General features: G+C 40.8%; 1 protein-coding gene across 1 annotated transcript in view; it reads left to right on the top strand.

Moving 5' to 3' along the window:
* LOC132829244 (scaffold attachment factor B1-like) overlaps positions 1-26,716 on the top strand; it is a 115,756-nt gene that overhangs the window by 84,898 nt on the left and 4,142 nt on the right. The window contains exons 15-18 of the mRNA XM_060846615.1: positions 3,933-4,092; positions 4,939-5,036; positions 19,376-19,488; positions 22,817-22,889. Coding sequence (XP_060702598.1) covers positions 3,933-4,092; positions 4,939-5,036; positions 19,376-19,488; positions 22,817-22,889 — 444 coding nt within the window. The remainder of the gene's footprint in view (positions 1-3,932; positions 4,093-4,938; positions 5,037-19,375; positions 19,489-22,816; positions 22,890-26,716) is intronic.

Raw genomic sequence — 26,716 nt, forward strand, 5'->3', positions numbered from 1 at the left:
AAACAACGAAGTAATCTAATTGCTCTATGCTATAAATCTTAAAACCTTTGTTTTTAGCCCTGTTTGCACAAGACAGGCAGACAAATAATTGATGGATATTTAAAAGAAAATAACAAAACCGGCCAGATTACTTGTGTGGTTTTCACAGTGCCCCACAGTGTAGATGATGGTTTTTTTGTTTTTTTTCTGAAGATGTCTGTCGGGTAACCCTTGCTGTTCACTCAGACAAAGGCTAATAACTTAGTTTTCTATTCTCTGAACTTCCCAGAACTGCTCAAGGGAAGTTAGGCAAAAAGCTTTTCAAATGTTGATGCGATAGTATCAGAAGCCAGATTCCTTGTTTTATAGAAAACAGTCTAAAATCCAATTCAAACTGTGATTACTCTCTGACAGACTGACTACCCTGTCCACACGGTCCCAATTACCAATCAACATCTGCCACCTGAGCATAAGGCCTTTTCCACATTTGCTGGAGCTACTTACAGGTACTGACCTTGTTGACAGCCAACTTCTGCTATCTTAAACATAACACTCTTCCCTGGTGACTAAGTGTCTGCAGAACCTTTTGATTACGAACCTATCTGTAATTAGTTTCTCAGCCTAGCCTTGTGAATAAACAAAAGCCTGTATGGTCTGTTTTCCCCATTCTAATAATCAGCTTTAGCTCTCAGTTCCCAGTTCACAGTTTCACACCAAAATTGACAAAGAAATAAAATAAAAATTATGAAATTCAGCAAGTGCTCTTAACAAATGTTGGACCTCCACTGTATCCCCTCAGGCCAAAACTTTCTGGATTTATACTTGCCAATTAAGTGCATCGATTTTGTAACCTTGGGCAAAATAATGAGTTCTTCCACCGCACATTCAAAATATTTTATTCTTTGCAAAATAAAAAGTCATCTTTTATTTCATTATCTTAGTCACAGTGAACATAAGTATCTAAGTTATATATCTTGGCGATATCCTATGAATTCAGCAAGTTGTTTCCATCACTGCCATGCAAAAACAAATATTCCATTAAATCATCTGCCGTTTGTGCAGTTTCATATCATTGTTTTTCCTATTCCTTGGTCTTCTGTCCAAATTTTTCCCATACCATTTCACATGGTAACACGGACTTTTGTTTTACTTTAGCAGTTCACTGCCAAGTGGAGTGAGTGTCCACATTTTTTTTATCAGCAGTGATTCCAGTGAATTTCATTCTGACTTCAGTATCACCCAGTATATTCCAAAGCAAATATTTCTTGTCCTTTCATGTAGCCATACTTCTTATTGGAGAGTTTCAAAGATTCATTGGAGAGTAAATGAGGTTTAGTTATATTTCCACTTAAAGTACAAATTCAACCCAAATTTAGGTAGCGATTTTCATGTTTCATTTTGCTGTATTTTTATCACTAAAGGGTTTTTCAATCCCTGAAGGAAACTCCGCATTATTATTCTGTGGATTTTACTCCTTTTGAGGCTGATAATTGCATCATAAAAGTACACATGTCTGGTGTAGTGTGCATTCATAATTTTCCTTAGTTTTGTAGAAATATTCCATACCTTAAGAATAATCCATTAAATGCTGCTGTCCCTTTCACCAATTTATTGAAGAGAAAACGAACCAGGGCCAGCAAGTACAGGCTCATTCTGCGTACATTCAGTTTGACAGGATCAAGATTTCAGCCAGACATTTTCTGTTTTGAAACCTTGGTTTCCCTCTTTACTTCAATGCTAATCCAAACACAGAGCATCAGAAAAATTTGAAAAGTACAAAAGCCACAAGTGGCAACTCAACTAGCCTCACTGCCATAAACCTTTCCTTCCAACCCATGTCCAATGCTGGATTACTCAGTAGCTTTCCTGCCTTTATCTTGGTTTTCAAGAAATTCCTCTGTCTTCACTTTATTTCATAATTAAAGGTAAATGGTTTATTTCTCTAAAAATAGAAGCAATTTTTAAACAACAGTTATGCAGATCAATCTGCAAAGGAGCCCTCAAAGTAAAAGCATGAATTGTTATCATATGTTGCCTTATTCAGGCTCGGATGGTGTGAAGAGCTTTTCTCTGTCCACAGGCTGAGCTGGAGTTGGTTGACACTTGCTCATTGTTTCCGCACCTTGTGGAAATGTCACACTCGGTGCCATCTGCCTGTCAGCCTACTCACTCCTAACTCTGTCCAACAAAAAAAGCTTCACATGCACCTTTGAGAACTTCCAAACATCGAAATGTATTAGGCTTGCTAATGATGGGAAAAGCTAACTCAGAGAAGCTATATTGAGACAAACCAACTCACAGACACTCTGGTTAGAAATTCTGAAAGTTGAGTACTGTACTTCTGCCACCTATACCCATGTGGGTAAGTTGTGTTCCTGCAGTTGTGCTCATTTTGAACAGTAAGGTAAAAGTGAGGACTGCAGATGCTGGAGATCTGAGTCTAGATCAGAGTGGTGCTAGAAAAGCACAGCAGGTCAGGCAGCATCCAGGGAGCAGGAAAATCAATGTTTCGGGCAAAAGCCCTTCATTAGGAATTTTGATCAGTCAGGCTATGCAAAAGTAAAGGCCAGTAATATAACCGTGTCAATAAAGCAATTACTGTACTATTAGACAAGAAAGGACATATAACACATAATATAGAGCAACAGCAGTAATCCTACACATTAAGAAGGGTACAAAATACATTGTGGAAGTTAGCATGCTTTTTGGCAAGAAAATGTTTAGGTACAGCAGTGCTTTCAACCTGAGAGTGACCTTTGAGGAAAATTTAAGTATTTTTTAAATTGCATGAAGATCTTCAACTCTCCCAAATAAAGAAAGATGTAGGAGGCTGAGACACATGGGAACAGGTATAAATTGGCCATCCCTGGATCCTGTTCTCTCATTTGTACGAATAGGTGGTCTTGTCGCCCCTCAAGCCTTTACCGCCTTTCAGTAAGATCATCATTTGTGGTTTAACTCCTTCCTCTGATACTTTTAGCTAACAAACATTTGTTGACTTCCAGCACCCACCACCTCTTAGAACTACATAGTCGTAATGGTGCAGAAGAAATTGTGCCAACTCTGTAGAGCAATCCAGTCAGACCCATTGCCTTGGTATATCCTCATAGCTATGCAAGTTTATTTCCTTCAATTATCTATCCAGTTTCATTTTCAAATTGATTACTTCCACTGCTCACTTGGGCACAAATTCCAGACTTTCAGTAAAAGGTTCCTTCTGCCATTTTCACTGCATGTATTGGCTAAAATCTCAAATCTGTGACCCTTACCACATGATCAGCTCATGGACAGCTTTTCTTTATTGGTCTTATTTAAACCTATTATAATTGTAGAAATCTCACAAATCTGCCTTCAGTCTCCATTGCTCAAAGGAATGCAATCCCAGCTAATCTTACAGTTAAAATCTTTATCTCTAAAACCGACTTTCACAAACCTTTGCATCCTTCCTGAAGTGCGTTGACGAGAACTCCATGCATAACCAAAGCTTTGCAAAGTTTCTTCAATTCCCTGCTTTTGTACTCTAGTTATATTTAAAATTCCAATGTCCCATATCCTTTGTTTATTACTCTGTCAGTGTCTCATCATATTTTTCATATGACCTGACCTGAATACTTGAGAACTGTGCCATGAAGTCTCTCTATTCCTTCCTGTGCATTGTAACTCCATATTCCTTCTGTCAAAATGAATCACTTCCAGTTCTCCGATTGTCAACTGGTAATCTTAGGTTTAAGGGAAGTGGCAAACAAAAGAGCAGAGTTTTTTATGCAGTGGATGACTGGAAAACGTGGAATAATGCTTGAAAAGGAGAATGTTGGCGATTATGGGCATGGAGAGATGACGTGGGTCTAATTAGATGGGTTCGTGCCAGGTATCTGCAAAAACTGATGAGCTGAATGACCTTTTCTGTCCCATAAACTCACGAATATCTAATCATTCTTATTTTCTTTTCCCAGTGGAGGACGTGAGGTGTCCATGCGAGAAAGCCGACGGGAGCGGGAAGGGAGAGAAATGCTAGCAAGGGAACGAGTCCGACTGCAGATTGAGAGGATGCGTCTTGAAAGAGAGAGACTGGAACGAGAGGCACTGGAAAGAGAAAGACTGTTCATTGAAGGGGTGAGGAAAGTGAACTGAACGGTCAAAAATAAGAGCGTGTAGGCAGACTGAATGGTATGATAGATTATTGTGGAAAGAAAACATCTATCTGACTCGGGAAAATTATCGTGGTTTTTGTGGGCAAACTATTGAAAAAATTACCCAACTGAACCAACTACTTTCCTGTCAGTCAACTTAAAGTCATCAGAGTATTCAAAAGGTAATGAATAGTGCTATCAAGTGGCATTTCACTCAGGAATAACCTGTTTACTTCTGCCCAGTTGGGTTCTACTCGACTTCATTATAGTCTTAGTCTGAAAAATGAATGGAAGAGCAAAATTCCAGAAGTAAGGTGACTGTCATTGACTATGAGACGTAAGGAGCACAGTAAAGTTTATTTCAATGGAAATGAGAAGTTGGCTTGGCAACAAGTTTTCACCCTTTTTGTCTTATATATATTTGAGTGATCTATTGAAATTTGGCATTCTTGCTTTTGTACTGATGTTTACAAGGTGAAAAATTTAATAAAAATAACTATTTTGTTTCAGCAATATTCATAGAGTTGAGTTGGTTGCTTAGACAAGAATGTGGGTATCTGTAACTATTCCAAAACGTGAGCCGGCACCATCATCAAGTGAATGGGAAGAAAGGAAGATTAGGAAATCATTAAAGATGAGCATATTACTAAGTTACTTGCACTAAGATGACTCCTGAAATTAATTGGTCACGTAGAAATATCAAACCAGTAACAATAAATTTGACAGAAATCTGAATGAAAATGCTGTGGTTCAGCTATCAGGTTAGCTTTGATGAGATACCCCTGTGAAGCATGTTCATTTACAGCACTGTTGTATCCCTCTCCTGCAGGAGAGGAGGCGAGAACAAGAACGAATACGTCGTGAGAAGGAAGAGCTGTGCCGTGAGATACGCTATGAACAGAGTCTGAAAAGGCGTTATGATGATAGGTAAAACACTTTTAGTTTACTTTTAAGATCTTTGGAAGACATGGGTATCCCCGTTTCTGATTTTTACTCCAAGCAAATAAATTGTGACAATGAATCATACAGCCCACCCTTGCTTACTGGCCAGCAGATCTTAAGCAAACATCATTAGAAGCACTGAAATCACTTCATTCTTCCAGGGGATGTGGAAAGTATTGAATTTGGTTCCCACATTTGACTCCTGTTTATTGACAATGTGACAGAACTTGGTTGGATTGAGTTGAGACAAGCAGCATGAGCTATTTTGACACTCAACACCTAACAACGGGGCTACTTCAGGAACTGAAAAATGGGTTATTCATGAAAGTTGGAACGAAAAGGGTTTAATTAGCCCCACTTCCTGAAAGGTAAACCAGAAATCTTAACCTCGTTTACAGCCTAGAAGTAGTACAGGAATTTGAACCGTCTGTGTTGTTACAACATCGGGATCATAAGCTAAACCAATACAGCCTCACTATCAATAGATTCACAACACAATGAAATTAAAACATTCCATCACCCTCAAAATTTCTCAATTGTTCCTAACTAGAGTCATAGAGATGTACAGTGTGGAAGCAGACGCTTTGGTCCAACCCATCCATGTTGACCAGATATCCCAACCCAATCTGGTCCCACCTGCCATCACCTAGCCCATATCCAGATGTCTTTTAAATGTTGTAATTGTACCAGCATCCTCCACTTCCTCTGGCAGCTCATTCCATACATGAACCAGCCTCTGCGTAAAAATGTTGCCCCTTCGGTCCCTTTTATATTTTACCCCTCTCACCCTGAACCTATGCACTCTAGTTCTGGACTCCCTGACCCCAGGGAAAAGACTTTGCCTATTTATCCTATCCATTCCTCTCATAATTTTGTAAACCTCTATAAAGTCACCCCTCAGCCTCCGAAGCTGCAGGGAAGACAGCCCCAGCCTGTTCAGCCTCTCCCCATAGCTCAAATCTTCCAACCCTGGCAACATCCTTGTTAATCTTTTCTGAATCCTTTCAAGTTTCACAACATCTTTTAGATAGGAAGGAGACCAGAATTACATGCAATATTCCAACAGTGGCTTAACCAATGTCCTGTACAGCCACAATATGACCTACCATCTCCTGTACTCAGTACTCTGACCAATAAAGGAAAGCATACCAAATGCCGCCTTCACTATCCTATCTACCTGCGACTCCACTTTCAAGGAGCTATGAACCTGCATTCCAAGGTCTTTGTTCAGCAACACTCCCTAGGGCCTTACCATTAAATATATAAGTCCTGCTAAGATTTGCTTTTCCAAAATGCAGCACCTCTCATTTATCTGAATTAAACTCCATCTGCCACTTCTCAGCCAATTTAGCCCACCTGATCAAGATGCTTTTGTAATTTAAGGTAACCTTCGCTGTCTGCAATACCTCCAATTTTGGTGTCATCTGCAAACTTACTAACTATACCTCTTATGCTCACATCCAAATCATTGACTTTACAAATAATGGATCTTGGATACCAAGCTTCTAACTTAAAGAGAAATTAACAATTTATTATTAATAACTTAACACAACACGGATAAGCCACAAGGGAATTTGCTTCGTATCAACAGTCTAAGCCCAATCTTCTTTGATGATAAACCCCCACTCTCTGTAAGACACACAGGCACAGTTAAGGGGCAAATTTAAAAAAAAATAAAAGAATTGTCAGTTCAATAACCGTTTCAATGATGAATACCAGGGCTTTGTGAAATCTTTGGGTGATGGGTTGGATTACAAGCACATAATGAGAGCGCAAATCAAAACCATAAAACAGCTTCAAGTCTGGCAGCTTCTAAAGCAAAAGCTCTGCCCTGCCCAAACAGCCAATTAGTACCAGTTCACTCATTGTTTTCTCTTACTTTATCAATATTCTGTCATTGGCTGGTCAGAACCAGTCCTCCCTTGATTGATTAATTCAGTATCGAACTAACTGCCAGTCCCTGACCATGACAACATCTCCAATCTGAAAAGTCTACAGTATTCTTAATTATCTTTCCAGGCCAGTTCTCATCAGCAAATATCAGTCTTCTATTCTCTCTCTCTCGTTTTTCTTTTGGAAACAAGCTGTTGTTCAGTGTTGAACTATTGGCCTCAACTCTGTTCCAAACTAGAATGAACCAAATAAAAGAAAAATAGTGATAGTCTCAATCCAGTCTAAGGTCAGAAGTTATCCGTTTATGAGTTGAAATTCAGTACAAAAACAGGAGAGAGGATGCACTTGGAAGGAAAAAGGAGGAGGATAGAAGATTCATGCTAAATTATACAACTCTTCATGGAAATGAAGGAAGACACTCCCTTTTGGAATGTTTGCATAAATATCTTGCAGGCAGGAGAATGATTGCACTAGATAAAATACATTGGGTCCTACACCTTATGAAATGAGGGAAAGATTAAAACGAAGATATGTTACTAATCTTTAATCGAATATTAATAGCTGTAGTATTGTGCCCAATTCTGGGCATACTTTAGGAAGGATGTGAAAGTACAGACGAATAGCTCAAATGATGAGGGGTTATAATTACTTGGATAGCCTGGAGAAATTGGGGTTGTTTGCCATAGAGCAGGGCATGCAAAGTGGCGGTTTGACCAGTATCAGTAAATAAACTGTTCCCATTGGCTGGGAGCACGTAATTAATGTAGTCCTCTTTAAAGTGATTAACTAGAGAATCAGACTTAATATAAAGAAAACGTTTCTGCACAAATTGTTTGGATTTGGTATGTGCTGCCTGATTGTGCAGACTGTAAGCAATCTGTCTAGAGGACAAAAAGAGCTATTTACTCAATCATGCTTGTTCTGATTCTTTGAAGATTTCAATTTGTCCCATATCTCAGATTTTCAGCTCTTAACCTAAGACCATAAAAAGTAGGAACAACAGTTTGCCTTTGAGCTTCTCGAGCTTGTTCCACCATTCAATAGGATTATGGCTCAGGTTCACTTTCCTGACCTTCCCCTGTCACCCTTGATTTCCCTACTGATCGAGGATCTATTTTAAATATATTCAGCCTTCAGTATATTCAAGGATTCTGCTCCCATAGGTCTCTGTAGCAAGAAGTTGAAAATCGCAACCCTTTGAGAGAAGAAACTTCACTTCATCTCAATGTTTTTATTTTGACCTTAAATTGGTGCCCATTTATTCTGTGACTGTGCCCTCTGGGCTCACTGTGAGGGGAAACATCCTTTCAGCATTTACCTTGTCAAGCCCTTTAAGATCCTATATGTTTCAATGAAATTACCTCTCATTCTTCTAAACTACAATGAGTAGCGTCGCAGCCTGGTCAGCCTTTGCTCAAAAGATAACCCTGTCATCATCCTAGGAATCATCTTAGTAAATTTTCTCTGAACTGCTTCCAAGTACATCATGTCTTTCCTTATAGAGACCAAAACTGCTCACAGTGCACCCAGATGTGGTCTCACCAGAACCTTGTATGATTGATACTCTTATACTCCAACCCCCTTGAAATAAGGGTCAGTGTTGCATTAGCCTTTCTGATTGTCTGCTCACCACCACCCAGCCTTTTTAGATAGTGTTCCTCATCATCATAACATGCTGCAGAAAATTATTGTTTTGTTGTTCTGCTTAATTATCTCCTATGCTTCTGTCAATATAACCAGTTTCTCATTTAGTGTGCTCAAGCATTTATCCATTCCTCCCTTTAACTTTCAATGCTGCAAGGGAGAAGAAGCCTTCTTTCTCCAGTCACTGCAGATAACTGAAACCCTACATTACAGCACTATTTTCCACAATTTCTGTAACACCCTTTTTTAACCTTGGAAATGGTATGTTGGACTTCAGAGACTCCTACAATGCAGCAAAGGGTATTTGGCCCATTGAGTATGCACCAACGTAATTTTTTTCCCCAAATCTCCTGCCCCTTATCCTAAAACTATGCAATCTTGTGATTGACCCCTCAACCAAGGGGAGCAGCTGCTCTCTATTCACCCTTTCATACCCCTCATAATCTTATACATCTCAATCATGTCCCCTCTGCTCTAAAGAAAACTATCCATGCGTTTCTAATCTCTCCTTATAGCTCAGTGTTTCCACCCAGGCAACATCCTGGTGAACCTCCTCTTGTGCTGTCACATCCTTCCTCTGGTGAGATGATCAGAACTGCACACACTACTCCTACTGTGGACTGAACCAACACTCTGTACAACTCCAACATTACTTCCTTGTCCTTTTCTTCAACCATGGCATTGAATATAGCAAGTGTCCCATATGCCGCCTTAACTGTCCTGACAACTTCAGAAAGATCCCTCTGTTGTTCCAAGTTACCCCGTGTCCTGCCATTCATTAAGTACTCTCTCCAACTTGTTTCTTCCTGAGTTCATTACAACTTACTTATCAGGGTTAAATATCATCTGCCACTGGTCTGCCCATTTGACCAATCACTCTATATCTTCCTGTAACCAACAGCCATCTTCACTGTTAACCACTGTACTAATCTTGTCATGCGCAAATTTGCTTATCATTTGTCCCCATGTTTTCATGTATATCATTAATGTATATAAAACACAGTAAGGGTCCCAGTTCTAATCCTTGTGGTCCACTGCTGGACATTGGCCCCTAGTCACTTTAACAGACCTCTATCACTACCCTTTGTATCATGTTAGGAAGCCAGTTTCTGATCTACTTTCCGAAATGCCCTCCGTTCCATTTGCTTTAACCTTCTCAATCAGTCTCCCATATGGGACTGTTATAGACCAGGCCAGACCACTCAAAACAGTTAAGAAAGTAGCCCAGACCCTAACTTTGTTAGTTGTTTTAAGCAGATGTAGAGTGGATATTCCAGAAGTGATGCAACTGGCCCAAGTTTAAACAGAACAGAATTTATTTACAAAATTGCCGAATGAAACGCAAACAAAAGAGAACAGGATATCGAATAACTTAACCTATCCGAAAGCCCAACAAACTATCCCACCTTAATGATGCTGTTCCAAATATTTGCAACAATCCCCATAAACACCCCTTGGCAAAAAAGGAAAAATGAAACACAGGGTCTGAGAGGAGATTCAGCATGGAGCACCTTCTTCCGTGTAGCTGTTTCTTTGACCAGCAGCCTCAAACTGACTGACTGCTTTCTCTAAATAACCAGATTACTCAAACCAAACCAAACCAGAGAAAAGCTGAGCTCTGAGAACTGGCTCCTTTCAGTGCACAAGTGATTTTTTAAAAATTTAAAAGCTGCTTCAAGTAGATAAAGCCAGACATTTCATAACCTGTGTCTGGTAAAACAGCCAAGGTCAACGCAACCTTGTTTAAAGGATCAGCATCCTCCCAGGGATGTTGTCAAAAGCTTTGCTAAAATCTATGTAAGCTACATCAATTGAATTTCGCTTATCCATGTGCTTGATCACATTTTCAACAACTTCTAACAAATTTGTTAGGCATGACCTCCCTCTGACAAAGCCTGCTAATTTTCCCTCACAAACCTATTCCTTTCCAAATCTATTCATTCCTTCAGAATTTTTCTCCAGTACTTTCTCCACCACTGACATGACACACAGGTTCCGTACTTTCGTGGTTCATCTATTAGTTTTAAAATAGTGATGAAAAAGGATAGACTGAATCTAAAAGTGGAAGTTCTAAATTGGAGGGAGGCCAGTTTTGATGGTATTAGGTAAAAACTTTCAACAGCTGATTGGGGGCAGTTGTTCGCAGGTAAAGGGACGGCAGGAAAATCCTTCAGAAATGAGAGTCCAGAGACAGGATATTCCTATTAGGGTGAAATGAAAGGCTGGTAGGTATAGGGAATGCTGAATGACTAGACAAATTGAGCATTTGGTTAAGAAAAGGAAGGAAGCATATGTCAGATAGAGGCAGGAGAGATCAAGTGAATCCTTAGAGTATAAAGGCAGTAGGAATATACATATAAGGGAAGTCAAGAGGGCAAAAAGGGGACATGAGATAGCTTTGGCAAATAGGGTTAAGGAGAATCCAAAATTTTTTTTTAATAAATAGATTAAGGACAAAATGGTAACTAGGGAGAGAATAGGACTCAAAGATCAGCAAAGCAGCCTATGTGTGGAGCTGCAGGAGATGGGGGAGATACTAAACGAGTATTTTGCATTTACTGTGGAGAAGGACATGGAAAATGTAGAATGTGGGGAAATAGATGATGGCATCATGAAAAATGTCCATATCACAGAGATGGAGGTGCTGCATGTCTTGAAACACATAAAGGTGGATACATCCCCAGGACCTGATCAGGTGTACCCAAGAACTCTGTGGGAAGCTAAGGAAGTGATTGTTGGGCCCCTTGCTGAAATAGTTATATCATTGATAGTCACAGGTGAGGTGCCAGAAGTCTGAAGGTTGGCTAACGTGGTGCCACTATTTCAGAGAGGTTGTAAGGAAAAGCCAGGGAATTATAGACCGGTGAGCCTGATGTCGGTAGTGGGCAAATTCTTGGAGAGAATCCTGAGGGACAGAATGTACATGTATTTGGAAAGACAAGGACTGATTCGGGATAGTCAGCATGGCTTTATGCGTGGGAAATCATGTCTCAAACTTGATTGCATTTTTGAAGAAGTAACAAAGTACATTGATGAGGGCAGAGCGGTGGAGGTCAGGAAGGCGTTCGGCAAGGCTCCCCATGGGAGACTGATTAGCAAGATTAGATCTCATGGAATACAGGGAGAACTAGCCATTTGGATACAGAACTGGCTCAAAGGTAGAAGACAGAGGGTGGTGGTGGGGGGTTGTTTTTCAGACTGGAGGCCTGTGACTAGTGGAGTGCCACAAGGATCGGTGTGGGTCCACTACTTTTTGTCATTTATATATACATATATGATTTGGATGTGATCATAGGGGATATAGTTAGTAAGTTCACAGATGACACAAAAATTGGAAGTGTAGTGGACAGCGAAGAAGCTTACCTCAGAGTGCAACAGGATCTTGATCAGATGGACCAATGGGCCAGGGAGTGGCAGGTGGAGTTTAATTTAAATAAATGTGAGGTGCTGCTTTTTGGAAAAGCAAATCAGATCAGGGCTTATATACTTAATGTAAGGTTAGGGAGTGTTGCTGAACAAGAGACCTTGGAGTGCAGATTCATAGCTCCTTGAAAGTGGAGCCACAGGTAAATAGGGTAGTGAAGAAGGTATGCTTTCCTTTATTGGTCAGAGTATTGAGTACAGGAGTTGGGAGGTCATGTTGCGGCTGTCCAGGACATTGGTGAGGCCACTGTTGAAATCTTGTATGCAATTCTGGTCGCCTTCCTATCGGAATGATGTTGTGAAACTTGAAAGGGTTCAGTAAAGATTTACAAAGATGCTGCCAGGGTTGGAGGATTTGAGGGAGAGATTGAATATGCTAGGGCTGTTTTCCCTGGAGCGTCGGAGGTTGAGGGATGACCTCGTTGAGATTTATAAAATCATGAGGGGCATGGGTAGGATAAATAAACGAGATATTTTCCCTGGAGTAGCGGAGTCCAGAACTAAAGGGCAAATGTTTAGGGTGAGAGGGGTAAGATATAAAAGGGACCTAAGGAGCAACATTTTCAGAGGAAGGTGCATATATGGAATGAGCTGCCAGAGGAAGTGGAGGAGGCTTGTACAACTGCAGCATTTAAAAGGCATTTGGATGGGTATATGAATAGGAAGGGTTAGAGGGATATGGCTGGGTGCTGGCAAATAGGAATAGATTATTTTAGGGTATCTGGTCAGCATAGACTAGTTGGACCAAGGGTCTGTTTCTGTGCTGTACATCTGTGACGCCCTTCTTAAAATGTGGAAACTTATTAATCATCCTTCAATCCTCGGGCACTTCCCCCTGTGGTTTGAGAGGAATTATAAATTTTTGTCAAAGCCCCTGCAATTTCCTGCCTCGCCTCCCATAGCAGTGTGGGATGCAATTCACCTGGGCCAGGCATTTCTGATTTTAAGCCCCACAGAGCCACCAGGATTTCCCCATTTCCAATGTCAAACTGTCTAAGTTCCTCATAACTTCTTCCTTTTAATATATTTATAGAATATCTTAGGATTCTCCCTAATCCTGTTCGCAAGTCCTTTTTCATATCCACCTTTTGCTCTTCTCACTGCTTTCTAATATTCCCTCCTTGCACTTGCTATACTTCTGCAGGGCTGCAGCTGAATTACTGCCTTTGGACTTGCTAAAAGCCCTGCTCCTCCTCCATCCAGTGCTGAATTAACCTGGACATCTCGGGCTCACTGAATGTATTGCTCCTGCATTTATTTCTAAAGGGTACATATTGGACCTGTCCCCTCTCCAGCTCCTTTATGAATGCTTCCTATTGGTTCGCTCTAGACTTAGCTGCAAGGAGCTGCTCCCAGTCCATGATCAGAACAAATTTGAATGTACTGTGTTGTGGTCACTATTGCTAAAATGTTCCCCCACTGCCACATTGAACACTTGCCCATCTTGTTTCCCCAGAACCAGATCCAGCTCTCCACCATCCCTTGTTGGGCCTTCTGTGTATTGGTGCAAACACTCCCCTGAATATATTTCAAGAAATCCAATCCGTCTAAACCCTTAACAGTGTGACTATCCCAGTTTGTTGAAAAAGTTGAAATCCTCTCGTATAATTACTTCTACACACCTCAGTGAACCTTTTCATATGTTTGGCTCCTCTATGTCCCACTGACTCTTTGGGGGTCTATAATACACTACCAATAAAGCAGCTGCCCTCTTAACATTCCGAAGTTCGACCCACAAAGTCTTGTTTGAAGCCCCTTCCAATTTATCACTTCTCCTTATTGTAGTATTTGACTCCTTCATTAATTGTACAACAACACCACCCTTTTTACACCCTCACCTAAAGATCCTATACCCTGGAATGTTGAGTTGCCAATCCAGCCCTTTCCTCCTCCATGTTTCTGTGATTGCAACAATATCATACTTCCATGAGTCCATCCATGCCACTACCCCATCAGTCTTATCTTTTACACTTCTAGCATTAAAGTTAAGACCATCCAGCCTTGCATTAGTCTCTCTACACTCAACGTAACTGAGCTCACCTTTGCTGTAGCATGATGTGTCTCTGTTTCATTGATATTCTGTGTTCGTTCTCCTTGCCAGACTAGCTTAAACTCCTCCCAATAGAACTAACAAATCTACCTGCAAGGATGTTGGTCGCAATGTGATTCAGGTGGAGATGGTCATGTTTGCATATGTTCCCACCTTTCCCAAAACAGTCCCAGTGATCCAGGAATCTAAAACCCTCCCTCTTGCACCAACTCATGCGTCTCACATCAGCTCTCCTATTTCCTTATTTCTGAACTGACTAGCATGTTACACCATGAGTAATCCAAAGGCTATGTAGTGAGGGGATTTGATTACAGAAGCAGGGCTCTCTTGCTCTTAACAGTCTGGGGCATTGGTAAGACCACACCTGCCGTATTGTGTGCAGTTTTGGTCTCTTTATCTGAGGAAGATTATTTTAGCTGTTGAGGGAATGCAAAAAAGGTTTACCGGACAGGTTCCTGGAATGATAGGACTGGTTCCTGGGATGGTAGGACTGATTTACAGGAAGCAACTGGAACATTTAGGACTGGTGTCTGAGATGAGTCATCTCTCTTATGAAGGGAGATTGAGCAGCTTAGGATGAAGGTTTCTTCAGTTCAGAAGGAGGAGAAAAAATTTAATTGAACTATATACGTTGCTAAAAATGCCTTTGTCAGCACTTTCAGATACTTAACACACTGTGGAAAAACTTGCCCCTCACATCTCCTTTAAGTGTACTACCTTTTTTATGAAACTTTCTAGCCCCCAGTAATTGACATCTCTAGCCTCAGAAAAAGACTCCAACTATCCACTCTATCCACGCCTCTCATAAATTTGTAAACTTTTATCAAGTTGTCCTTCATCCAAGTTAAAACAAACCAGGTTTGTCTAATCTCTCCTCACAGCTAAAAGTCTCCAAACCAGGCAAGATCCTGGTGAGCCGTTTTTGTACCCTCTCCAAAGTCTTCATTTCTTCCTTGTAGTGTGGTAACCAGAACTGCACGCTGTCTTCTAAGTGTGGCCCAACTTAATTTCTGTGCAGCTGCAAAATGATTTGCCAATTTTTAATACTAAAGCCCGACGTATTTCCCTTAACAAATCCTATTCTAACAGGATTAGGTCGAGTAGATGCAGCAATGTTTTGTATGACTGAGTTTTTCAAAACTAGTGGTCACAGTCTCTTATTAAGGGGTTGATCTTTTAGGATAGGCTTGAGAAATTTCTTCATCCAGAGAGTGATGAACATGAGATTCTCTGCCATGGAAAACTGTTGAGACAGCAGTATTGAATGTTCTCATGGAGTATGATGTACCTCTGGGGGCTAATGTGATTAAAGGTTACAGGGCAAAAGTAGGAATAGGCTGGGTGATCAGACATGACCATTTTGAATGGCAGAGCAGCCTGAAAGAGCCAAATGGCTTACACCTCTAAAATCTGTTTCTTATCCTTTCTAAAGAGTGGTGCCAAGAGTGAAACCCATACAGTAGCTGAGACATAATGAGACTGAGTCTAGTTCTGGACTCTCTTCCCCCTGCCCCCCGCCCCAGGTTTACTAACATTGCCTTGGTCTCATACGTTTAATTCCACTTTATAAAGCCAGACAAACCCATATGCTTTTGTAACAACCTTCTTAGCTTGCCCTGCCATCTTGAAAGATTGTGGCCCTGCACTCTTGTTAGGTTCTTTTACTCTTGAGATTCTTACACACTTGATAGAACTGCAACACACCAATTTCTGTGAACATGCAACCGAATTCATTCAGCACAGCACAGTATAAGCTAGGTGACCCCCCCCCCCCCCCCCCCCCACCCTATTCACAGGCATGCAAAGTTGGTTCAAAGTGAGGCACTGAATAAAGAAAGCACATCCCCTTTAATATTTCATTAATGTCCAAAGAGATAGCACAATTTAATTTTTTACATTACACCCTCACTTGTCCCTGGTCCCACACTGTTGAAACTGTATTATTTTACATGTACTTCCTTCTTTTTCTTTGAATTATTTAAAGCAGACTTATTTGTGTTAAATTTAATCATTTGTGCATCTGCCCATTCAGCAGGGTCTGCCCAGTTCAGTACGATATGTCCTCCTAGCAGCAACACCTTGCTCTCCCCCTCTCCTGTGCTATCTCCCTTGTGAAAAGCAACTATTTACCACTCCTTTGTTTTCTGCCCCTTTGTGTGCTCAGGCAGCCACTGTTAAGTACATGTGCATCAGCTGTGCTGACAAGTCTGTTATGACGTCATCAAATGCTACATGCTAGCTGTCAGCCTCATTACCCTTGCCCATCCTGGTTATTTCATCAATCCAAAAAGGTTAGTCAAATACAGTTTTCCTTTTAAGAAAAATTTTGAGCTTTTTTCCTCCATCCTTTCAGTCTATTTAATAGTTTTAATATTTACTTCCCTTCCCTAACCACATCATGTTGACATTGAATTTCATTTGTTATTTCGCGACAATCTATCTTCGCTATTAGCGAGTCCAGCTTGCTAATCTATCTTCATTTGATCAATCAGCCAGTGATTGCTTTTCCTCCAAGGTGTCATCAGTATGATTTGACAGATTTGTTTCTGTGTTCACATTTCATGCAGTGATAGTTTGAGTACATGTTGATCACTTCCTGCCATCTGTATACGGCCATCTTCTGACTTGGGCAATCCACTTCATAGGAAAGTACAGCACAGTACAGGCCCTTCAGCCCTCTATGTTGTGCCGGCCTTTGATCTTATTCTAAGATCAGACTAACCTACACGCCCTTCATTGTACTATCTACCGTGTATGTATCCAAGAGTCGTTTAAATGTCCCTCTACTACCTCTGACATCTCCCCTAAACCTTCCTCCAGTTACCTTAAAATAATGCCCACTCGTAATAGACATTTCCACCATGGGAAAAAGTCTCTGGCTATCCACTCTTATCTATCCCCCTCAACATCTTGTGCACCTGTATCGAGTCACCTCTTATCCTCCTTCACTCCAATGAGAAAAGCCCTAGCTCCTTTAATCTTTCTTCGTAAGACTTCCCCTCCAGTCTAGGCATCTCCTCTGCACCCCCTCTCACGCTTCCACATCATTCTTATAATGAGGGACCCAGAACTGAACACAATATTCCAAGTGTGCCCTAACCAGGGCTCTTTCAAGCTGCAGCATGACCTTGTGGCTCTTAGTCTCAATCACACTGCTAATGAAAGCTAACACACCATACGCCGCCTTAACGACCCTATCAACCTGGGTGGCAACTTTAAGGGATCTGGGCACACGTCACCCAAAATCCCTCTCTTCCTCCACACTGGTAAGAATCCCGCCTTTAACCCTCTATTCTGCATTCAAATTCGACCTTCCAAAATGAATCACTTCACACTGTTTTCCAGGTTGAACTGCATCTGTCACTTCTCAGCCCAGTTCTGAATCCTGAATCCCATTGCAAACTACAGCAGCCCTCCATGCTATCCACAACTCCACCAACCTTCGTATCATTAGCAAACTTACTAACCCATCCTGCCAATTCCTCATCTAAGTCTTTTATAAAAATCACAAAGAACACCACTGATCACCAAGCTCTAGGCTAAATACTTTGCAACTACCATCACCCTCTGTCTTCTATGGGCCAGCCAGATTTCCCTGTATCCCATGCCTCCTTTCTTTCTGAATGAGCCTACCATGGGGAGCCTTATCAAATGCCTTACTAAATTCAATGTACGTCACATCAACTGCTCTACTTCCATCAATATGTTTTGTCGCATCCTCAAAGAATTCAGTCAGGTTTGTGATGGATGACCTGCCCCTCCCAAAGCCATGCTGATTATCTGTAATCAAGCGATGGTTTTTCAAGTAATCATAAACCCTGTCTCTCAGAGCCTTCTCCAATACTTTACCACCACGGACATAAGACTGACTTGTCTGTAATTCCTAGGGTTATCCCTATTCCCTTTCTTGAACATTTGCCTCCCTCCAATCGTCATCACTACTTTAGTGGACAGTGAGAATGCAAAGATCATTGCTGAAGGCGCAGCAATCTCTTCCCTCGCTTCCTGTAGTAACCAAAGTTATATCCTGTCTGGCCCAAGGGATATATCTACCCTTAATGTTTTTCAAAATTTTCAGCACATCCTCCTTTCTAGCATCAGCCTGTTTGAGCATATCAGTTTCTTACACGCTGTCCTGAAAAACATGAACGTCCCTCTCAATAGTGAATACTGAAGCAAAGTATTCATTAAGGACCTCCCCTATTTCTTCTGATTGCATGTACAAGTTCCCTGCACAATTCCTGATTGACCCCATTATTCCCTGCATAATTTTATATGTTTCTGTAAGATCATTCATTGTAAACCCTCATTCTTCTAAATTCCAATGAGTGTTGTCCTGGTCTACTCAATCTCTCGTATGCCAACCCTCTCAATTCCAGCATCAACCCAATTAACCTCCTCTTCATCCCTGCAGTGGCAGTACACTCTTAAGTAAAGAGACCAAATCTATACACAGTGCTCCAGGTGTGACCTCACCTGCACCCTATATAGCTGCAGCATAACCTCCCTATTTTTAAACTCCATCCCTTTAGCAATTATTGACATGTTATTTGTGTCTTCCACTGTGAAGACTATCTCAAAATACTTGTTCAACACCTCAGCCATTTCCCAATTGCCCATTAAACCCCAGTTCCCGTCCTCCAAAGGACCAATGTTTATCTTAAACGCTCTTTTTCATTTTATACATTCAGAATGATGTCATAGACTACAATGTGAAGCAGTCATGATGAATGATAAACATAGGGCATCTAAAAGGAAACCAAAAATGTACAGCTTCATCACAGAATAAGAAAATGAATATCTTTTCACAACCATGACAGATGAGAGTGTTTGTCATGCATGTCACCAAAGTATATCAATAAATAAAAAGGGGAATTTAGAGCAATGTCATAGAGAAAAATAAATTCAGAGACAGTTATCCCTTCAACAGTACAATTCAGAGGCAAAGAAAGTTGACCAGCTGAAAGCTCAGCAATAAGGAAAAAACATTCAATTTCCTATCACTGATTTTGTTTTCCACTTCAAGCCCACAAAAAAGTCGCCATCATGTTTTTGGCCTGTCAAATGAGTAACTGGTTAACCTCCCGTGGCAAAAAGAGCAGCGCCAGACCTTTCACCAGACCTTTACAAGATCCTCTATTTGTGAAGTACATTAGAGACAAGCTAGGTAGGCATGGTATTTGCAGATTAATTGTCTCACTTTGTTTCTTGCTATTAATTTTCGTCTTTAGTGGTGTGAGGCTGTGACTTTACACATGCAGCTTCTCGACTCTGATTCACATTTATGATGAGATTATTACTTTTCCTTTCTCAGCCCCTTGAACCGAGATTGGAACACTGACCGGAGCCGGAAGATGAGTGGATTTCAGGATCGATCCTGGCAAGGAAGCGTTGATAGTGGACTGATGTCAAGAGATCATTGGCAAAGTAAAACTTAACAGTCAAATTATGTTTCTGAGTAGTTTAATAAAAAGAAGTGTTTTTCATACTTATTCCATCTCTAAGACAAATTCTACAGCTTCATATTTCTGAAGACATGATTAGTACTCAGCAGTAATTACCATCTTTAATGGTTAAAAGGGAAAGTAATCTCAGTGTTCTGAAAATTGGAACATTTGAGTTAAATGTGAATCCACTATTCCCACTGGTCAGTAAGCTGGTTGCTAGAGCATTAGATTTGAAGTGATCATTTAAAGAATGTGAAGTGTGACTTGGGAACTGTTTCAACGTTAGAGACTTTTAAGATGGAATGGCCTAACATCTCTAGTGGGTGATAAATTCAGAAAGTTATGAATCGGTGTCGAGCTGTAAGGATGAACGAACTGACCATGGTTATGTAGAGCTGGATGCCATCCATATGGGTCAGCTTAAGCAGGGTATCCTAGAAGTGAGAGGCAGAATAGTCAGCCGGGTAGATACTTTTTTTGTTTTTGCAGCTTTATGCCTGAGTCTGGACAGCTGTGGTGCCTACTCGGTGCCAGTGTTCAGGATATTTGCTCTGGGGTGCATAGGAACTTGGAGTGGAGAGGGGAAGGTCTAGGTTGTAGCGTTCCACATGGGTGCCAACAATGTAGGACTAGGAAGGAAGTCCTGTGTAGGCATTCAGTGGCTATGGACTAAATTAAGAGCTTCAATGTTAATAGTATTATCTGAACCACAAGCGAATTAACATAGGGTACAGGAGAACATATGAGTGAGGAACAAGTGTGGACTACTCAGCCCTTCAAGCTTCTCCTCTATTCAGTAAGATCATAACTAATCTGATTGGAACCTCAATTCTATTCCTGTGTACCCGTGATAATATTTCATTACCTTAGTAATCAAGAATCAATCTGCCTCGGCCCTGAAAGGATATTTAAGGATTCTGCATCCACTGCCTTTTGAGGAAGGGAATTCCAAAGACACTTGACCCTTTAAGAGAAAAGGTGTTTCCTCATCTCTGTCTAAATAGCTGACCCCATGTTTTTAAACTACGACCCTTTATTCTAGTTTTTTCCAGTAGAGAAAACATCCTGTCCCCATCCACCTTAAAGTCCCCTCAGGATCTTCTATTTTCAATTGAGTCACCTCTGACTCTAGTAAACTCCAGAGGATACAGGCCTAGCCTGTCTAACCTTTCTTTGTAAGGCAGTCCACTGCTTCCAGTTATTAGTTGAATAAACCTTCTGCAAACTGCTTCCAGCGTTCTATAAGTATGGTGATCAGTACTGTATATGGTATTCCAGATGTGGTCTCACCAATGCCCTGTATAACTGGTGCACAACCTTCCTATTCTTGCATTCAGTTTCTTTTGTAGTAACACACAACATAGAGTTAGCTTTCCTGATTACTTGTTGAACCTGCATTTTGGTTTTCTGCAATTGGTGAATGAGGATACCCAGATCTGTGTCTCAGAACTCTGCAATCTCAAACCATTTAGATAATATGTTGCTTTTTCATTATTCTGAGATACAGATTATCAGAATAGGGAAGAATATTGACCATGACAGTGTTATAAAGTGGAGGTTGACCCCCTCTGGGAATTGAAACCAAAACACCCAAAGAAGAGTAGTGTAATCTGTAAACAGAGTGTGAATGATGCGGGAAACTGCCTTTCAGCAACTTCTAGTAGTTAAACAAAATAACACTCGCTTTAAAATCAGCAAGTAACAATTTATTCATCTAACTCTAACAGTGAATAAATTAAGTAAACTGTTAATAAACCGAGTAAATCCCTTCTAACTAACTATTCTAGAATTAAACAAGAATCTAATGGTATACTGTCCCAATAAATAGAATTTCCTCTTATATAACAAAAAGTAGAATTTAGTCTCTTGAAATTCCAGACAGGTCACGTCTTTTGGGATGTTCTGTGCCTTCCCTGTCATTCTTCTGTCAGGAAAGTCTTTATTTAGAGAGTGTTTTCTCTAATATGTAGATGAGTGAGAAAACCAATTTTGAGAGAGAGAGAGTGCGAGCTGAGGGCTGTTAGCTCTGTCCAACTGCCCCTTTCTTTCATACCAGTGATGGCGTATTAATATTTCTTACAATTGGATTGGTCCTATGTTGTCAAAACCATCAGATTTAACTTTAATAGGATTTTGGCATCAAGTGCCTAGTTCACATTGGCTGAATTCAAAAATTTGTTGTCCTGGTAAAAACTGCTGTTTGGCCTACTAACTTTTCGGCCTTTTGATGTAAATGTTGCAGTTCGGGCTCTCAGTGAGCTAGCTTTTTAAATCTGTAAGCCCAGAAAAGAAACCCCATTGTTTAAATGGACCATGCAATGCCACCCAACCCCCACTACTTTACAATCTTACAAACACCAAATTATAATTTCCTACCTCCCAGTCTACAATTACTGTACCCAACTTCACAACAACAGGCATGTGACTGCAGCATTTTTGACATTACATCCCAACTGATTGAAAATCTGTTTTGGCTGAAAATGTGTTGCTGGTTAAAGCACAGCAGGTTAGGCAGCATCTCAGGAATAGGGAATTCGACGTTTCGACCATAAGCCCTTCATCAGGAATGCCCACCAGCAAAACAGTGCTGCAGATGTGGAAGTCTGGAGTTCTTGGTAAATCAACAGTTGATAGTCTGGGAAATCTATCTAAATGGGAACTGGGATTGGATCAGATGGGCAATTAAAATCTTTTCTACACATGTAGAATCTAGAATGAAGAATGGTGGTTAAATCCCCTCACAGCTGCATTTCTGCCTCTACAGAGGGAGTTTAAACTTCAGATTAAAGTGAACTGGTATAATTGTGCATGTTTTATAACTTGGCAACTAGCAGCTATGTGTATGACTCTTTATCTGCAATACTATTGTCATGCAGGTGTGTGATTCCACATAACATGTTGGCATATGTTGCTTGAGTATCCAGTGGAGATCTATCCTGTACAGGGTGAATACTGCACCTGGAATCTCTTCTGCTGCACCTACCCAGAGATTTTAGTTTAATTGTGTATCCTTGAGAGGATTTCAGTTGCAAGGCTGGTAGTAGATCTGATCAAATAATCTGTACAAAAGATATTTGCAACATTAATTCTTGAGGGAAAAGATAATTAAGTACATAATGTATTGTGTAACAAAACGTAAAATGGGTTGAAATATACTGGTAAAAGCTAGAATTTTGTAGTTGTTAGGCCTTGGTTGATGTGGGTGTAATTGATCATTCCCTGTCTTGTATGTTTCCTGAAGTGCTGAGTGTTTTTTCCATGATGAATGGAGGTATGAAAGCTTCATCACTAACCCATTGCTGTTGTAGGTGGCGATCGGGGCATGTCTGGCCCATCTGGGACAAGTTACAATATGCAGAGAGGAGGAGGAGGAATGCAAAAGTAAGTAGCCCAAAATCACACCTTAGCTGCATCTCAGAACAATGTAAACCAACTAATTTCTCAGTAAAAACACTGACCCCTGTCTTTTTGGAGGCTGATTTGATAAAGTTTCGATCGATGACCTTTATTTGAATTGGGCTATGTGGATAAGCACAACCAGATTTAAAACTTCCTGTATTTACTGTTTCATTTCTTCGAATTGCCAGTCTAAATGTTTTCCATTATGTAAGCATGTGGTTCATTCAGGACAGCTTTGCTGTGATTTGAAATAGGAATTGTAATTTCTATAGATTTTTCTATGCAACAGCTATTTTGTCGTTTTGATATTTGTTCATCTCAAATGATCTCTCACTCTACATTTAACCAAGTTCTAGTTTAACTTTATATTGAACCATCACGTCGATCAGAAATAATTGTAATGTGGTTCAGAATGAGCTGGATTGAAGTCTGTGTGAGCATATTGTACGCTGTTTTCCAACACTATCCTCAAAACCAATGATGGCAGACATTGCTATAGTGTGGGCCATGTTTACCTGTAGTGAAACAAAAGCAGTTTGCAACACAGTCCAGAGCATTTTATTGCTCTTCTAAGCTATACATGTCAAGGGACAGACCAATCAGTTCAAAGGAAAATATCTTTTTATTTAGGAGCACTTCCCAGGGCATTTCATTCCCACTGCCTGTCTTTTGTTTTCTCCCTGACTGGTTTGAAGACTTTGTTCTGTTCTGCTGAAGGCTTGCTCTATCAACATATCAATTCTGTAAAGTGAATCTGCTCTTTCTCCTTGAATCAGTGTTAATAGACACCTATTCTTCACTACGACATGCGTATCTAGTCCCCATTTATACCGTGCAGCTGAATACATTCTTGCAAATTTACTCCCTGTTTCAAGAGCACAGAAATATGTTGAGGCAAACCATGAACATGACATTGGTAGCCAAGGTAATCAGCTTCAGTATTGGGCAGTTGGCTGACTTGTGTGACATAACTGCGGATGATAGTTAATTCTATAACAGAATTGGCGCCTGTGAAATGTATTGCTGAGCTAACTACTGAGAAGTTTGAAAGGTATGGTGCTGGAAAAATACTGCAGGTCAAACAGCATTCGAGGAGCAGGAGAATCAATGTTTTGGGCATAAGCCCTTCATCAGGAATGTGGGGCGGAGGTGTGTAGAGAGCTGACAAATAAATAGAAGGGTTAGGTTGGGGGTGAGGTAGCTGGGAAGGCAGTAGGTAGATACAGATAGGGGGTGATGGTGATAGGTCGGTGGATGGGGTGAGAGGTGGTGGGGGAGCTCCGAGGAGCAGGAGAGTCGACTTCTGATTAAAGCTTGTGCTGTCAGTCTGTAGTAAAACCTTGATGTGCACCCTAAACATAATTGAACAGCATCACAGGCAGGGAAAATATGAAATGATTCTGAAAATAATGAGACATACTTCTGGAAGTGAATCTTTCCCATCGATATAATTTTTCCTGAAGTTCAGAAGTTGTTAGAATGCTGTCATATGCTGCCTAGTTGCTCTCACTCTCCCTGTACTGTTGAACTTTTTCACAATTATCATTAGAACCTGGATAAGATGCTTTGATAAGACGCCTAGTAGTCCATTGCACAGCAATTCACTCTCACATTTGAGAAATTGTACTGAAGAGGATGGAAACTGTAACACTTCTTCAAAGAGGTAAACCAAGTCAGTGCAGATCGTTAATACAGATCTGTAAAGAATAAATCCCCCTTAACAAATTTGGTGCTTAAAATTATCAAATGTAAACCATTTCAAAAGCACAGGATAGAGTGCCACATTTGTTCACACTTATTATTTAAATCCCAAATAATCCAAGGTCAAGTACTGGTGTGGGTAAAGAAAGGGCTGAATGATAGTATTACATAGCATTAAACATGCAGAAACTGCATTTCACATGTTTCTGCTTGATGCAAACCTCCTCCTGGTTTACTTGACCACACCACTGCCTTCTGTAGTTTCCTGTGCATTTATTTAATTTCCCTGACAGTTACCCAGAGAGTGGACAGAATTTGGTAATGGTTGAGGTTTTGAGTAGACTAGAAGATATAGGCATGGTATTAGGCCATTCAGCCCATTGATTCTGCTTCTCTATTCAATCACAATTGATACATTTCTCAAACCCTTTCTCCTGTAACCATCAAACCCATTACCAATCAAGATCTTTCTGTTAAGTACACGAATGATTTGGCCACCACAGCCATCTATGGCAATGAGTTCTGTAATTTATCCAGCCTCTGGCTGAAGAAATTCCTCCTCATCTCAGTTCTAAAGGGATGTTCCTTCACTCTGAGGTGTGCCCTTAGGTCCTAGTCTCTCCTACTGGAGGAAGTATCTAGTCCATGTCCACACTATTTGGGCCTGTCAGTATTCTGTAAGTTTCAATCAGAATTTGCCTGCCACTTCCCCAGTCAAAATTTCTTCTAAAACCTCTTCTAGTACCTTCCAACACCAATACATCCCTTCTTGAATACAGGCTCAAAACTGCTCATAATATTCCAAATGCGGTCTGACTGGGGTCTTACACAATCTAGGCGATACGTCTCTGTTCTTGTATTTTAGCCCTCTTGAAATCAGTGATAACATTGTATTTCCCTTCCTAACTGCCAACTAAGCCTCCCATGTTAACCTTAAGAGAATCTTGAACTTGGATTTCAAAGTCCATTTGTGCTTCAGATTTCCAAAGCTTTTCCCCACACAGAAAATAGTCTGTGCCTCTATTATTCCCACCAAAGACTTTCACTTTCCCACATTGTATTCCATCTGTCACTTCCTAGTCCACTCTTTTTAGCCTACCCAAGACCTTCTCCCACCTGTCTACCTCCTCAACCTTCCCTAATCTGCAGGCTTAACAACAATGCCCTTGGTTCCTTCAATAAATTGTTCATTTATAACATGAATAGCTATGATCCCAACATACACCCCTCTGGCACTCCACTACTCACCAGTTGCCATTCCTGAAAACTACTTCTTTATTCCCACTCTCTAACTCTGCCAGGTGGGAGGTTTTGAGTACAGAAGCCTGGATGTATTGTTGTAGCTATACAGGGCCTTGGTGAGGCCAAACCTAGAATATAATCAGTTTTGGTCTCCTTTTCTGAGGAAGGATGCTCCTGCTCTCGAGGGAGTACAGCAAAAGTTTACCAGGCTGATCCCGGGGGTGATTGGACTGATGGATGAGGGAGATTGACTCAGTTAGGATTGCTTTCATTGGAGTTCAGATTAGTCGAGGGGGAATGTCACAGAGACTTATAAAATTCTAACAGGACTAGATAGGGTAGATGCAGGGAGAATGTTCCCAAGTGTAGTGGCCATCTGTCCAGAATCAGGGGTCACAGTTTGAGGATTCAGGGTAGACCATTTAGGATGGAGATACGACATTTTGTCATCCAGTGAGTGGTGAGCCTGTGGAATTCATTACCACAGGAAGTAGTTGATGCTAAAACATTGAATATATTCAAGGGGTGGTGAGATTTGGCACTTAGGATGAATGGGGTCAAAGGTTATTGGTCAAAGCAGGATTGGGGCTATTGAGTTGGAGGGTCAGCCATGATCGTGATGAATGGCAGAGTAGGCTCGAAGGGTCGAATGGTCCTCTCCTGCTGCTGTCTTTTATGTTATGCGAGTCATCCAGTCCTCTGTCCATTCCAGTACCTTGCCCCTAAAACCAAAAGCTAATAACAATAAATCCAAAACAGAATGTAGGCAGACTTGATTAGGGAACTTAAAGTGAAGGAAGCCCTAAGGGGCAGTGACGGTAATATGGTAGAATTCACCTTAGGGAACTTACTTGGCAGCCTCCTGA

The sequence above is a fragment of the Hemiscyllium ocellatum genome, chromosome 28, assembly GCF_020745735.1.
Source record: "Hemiscyllium ocellatum isolate sHemOce1 chromosome 28, sHemOce1.pat.X.cur, whole genome shotgun sequence".
In the NCBI taxonomy this organism is placed as follows: Eukaryota; Metazoa; Chordata; class Chondrichthyes; order Orectolobiformes; family Hemiscylliidae; genus Hemiscyllium; species Hemiscyllium ocellatum.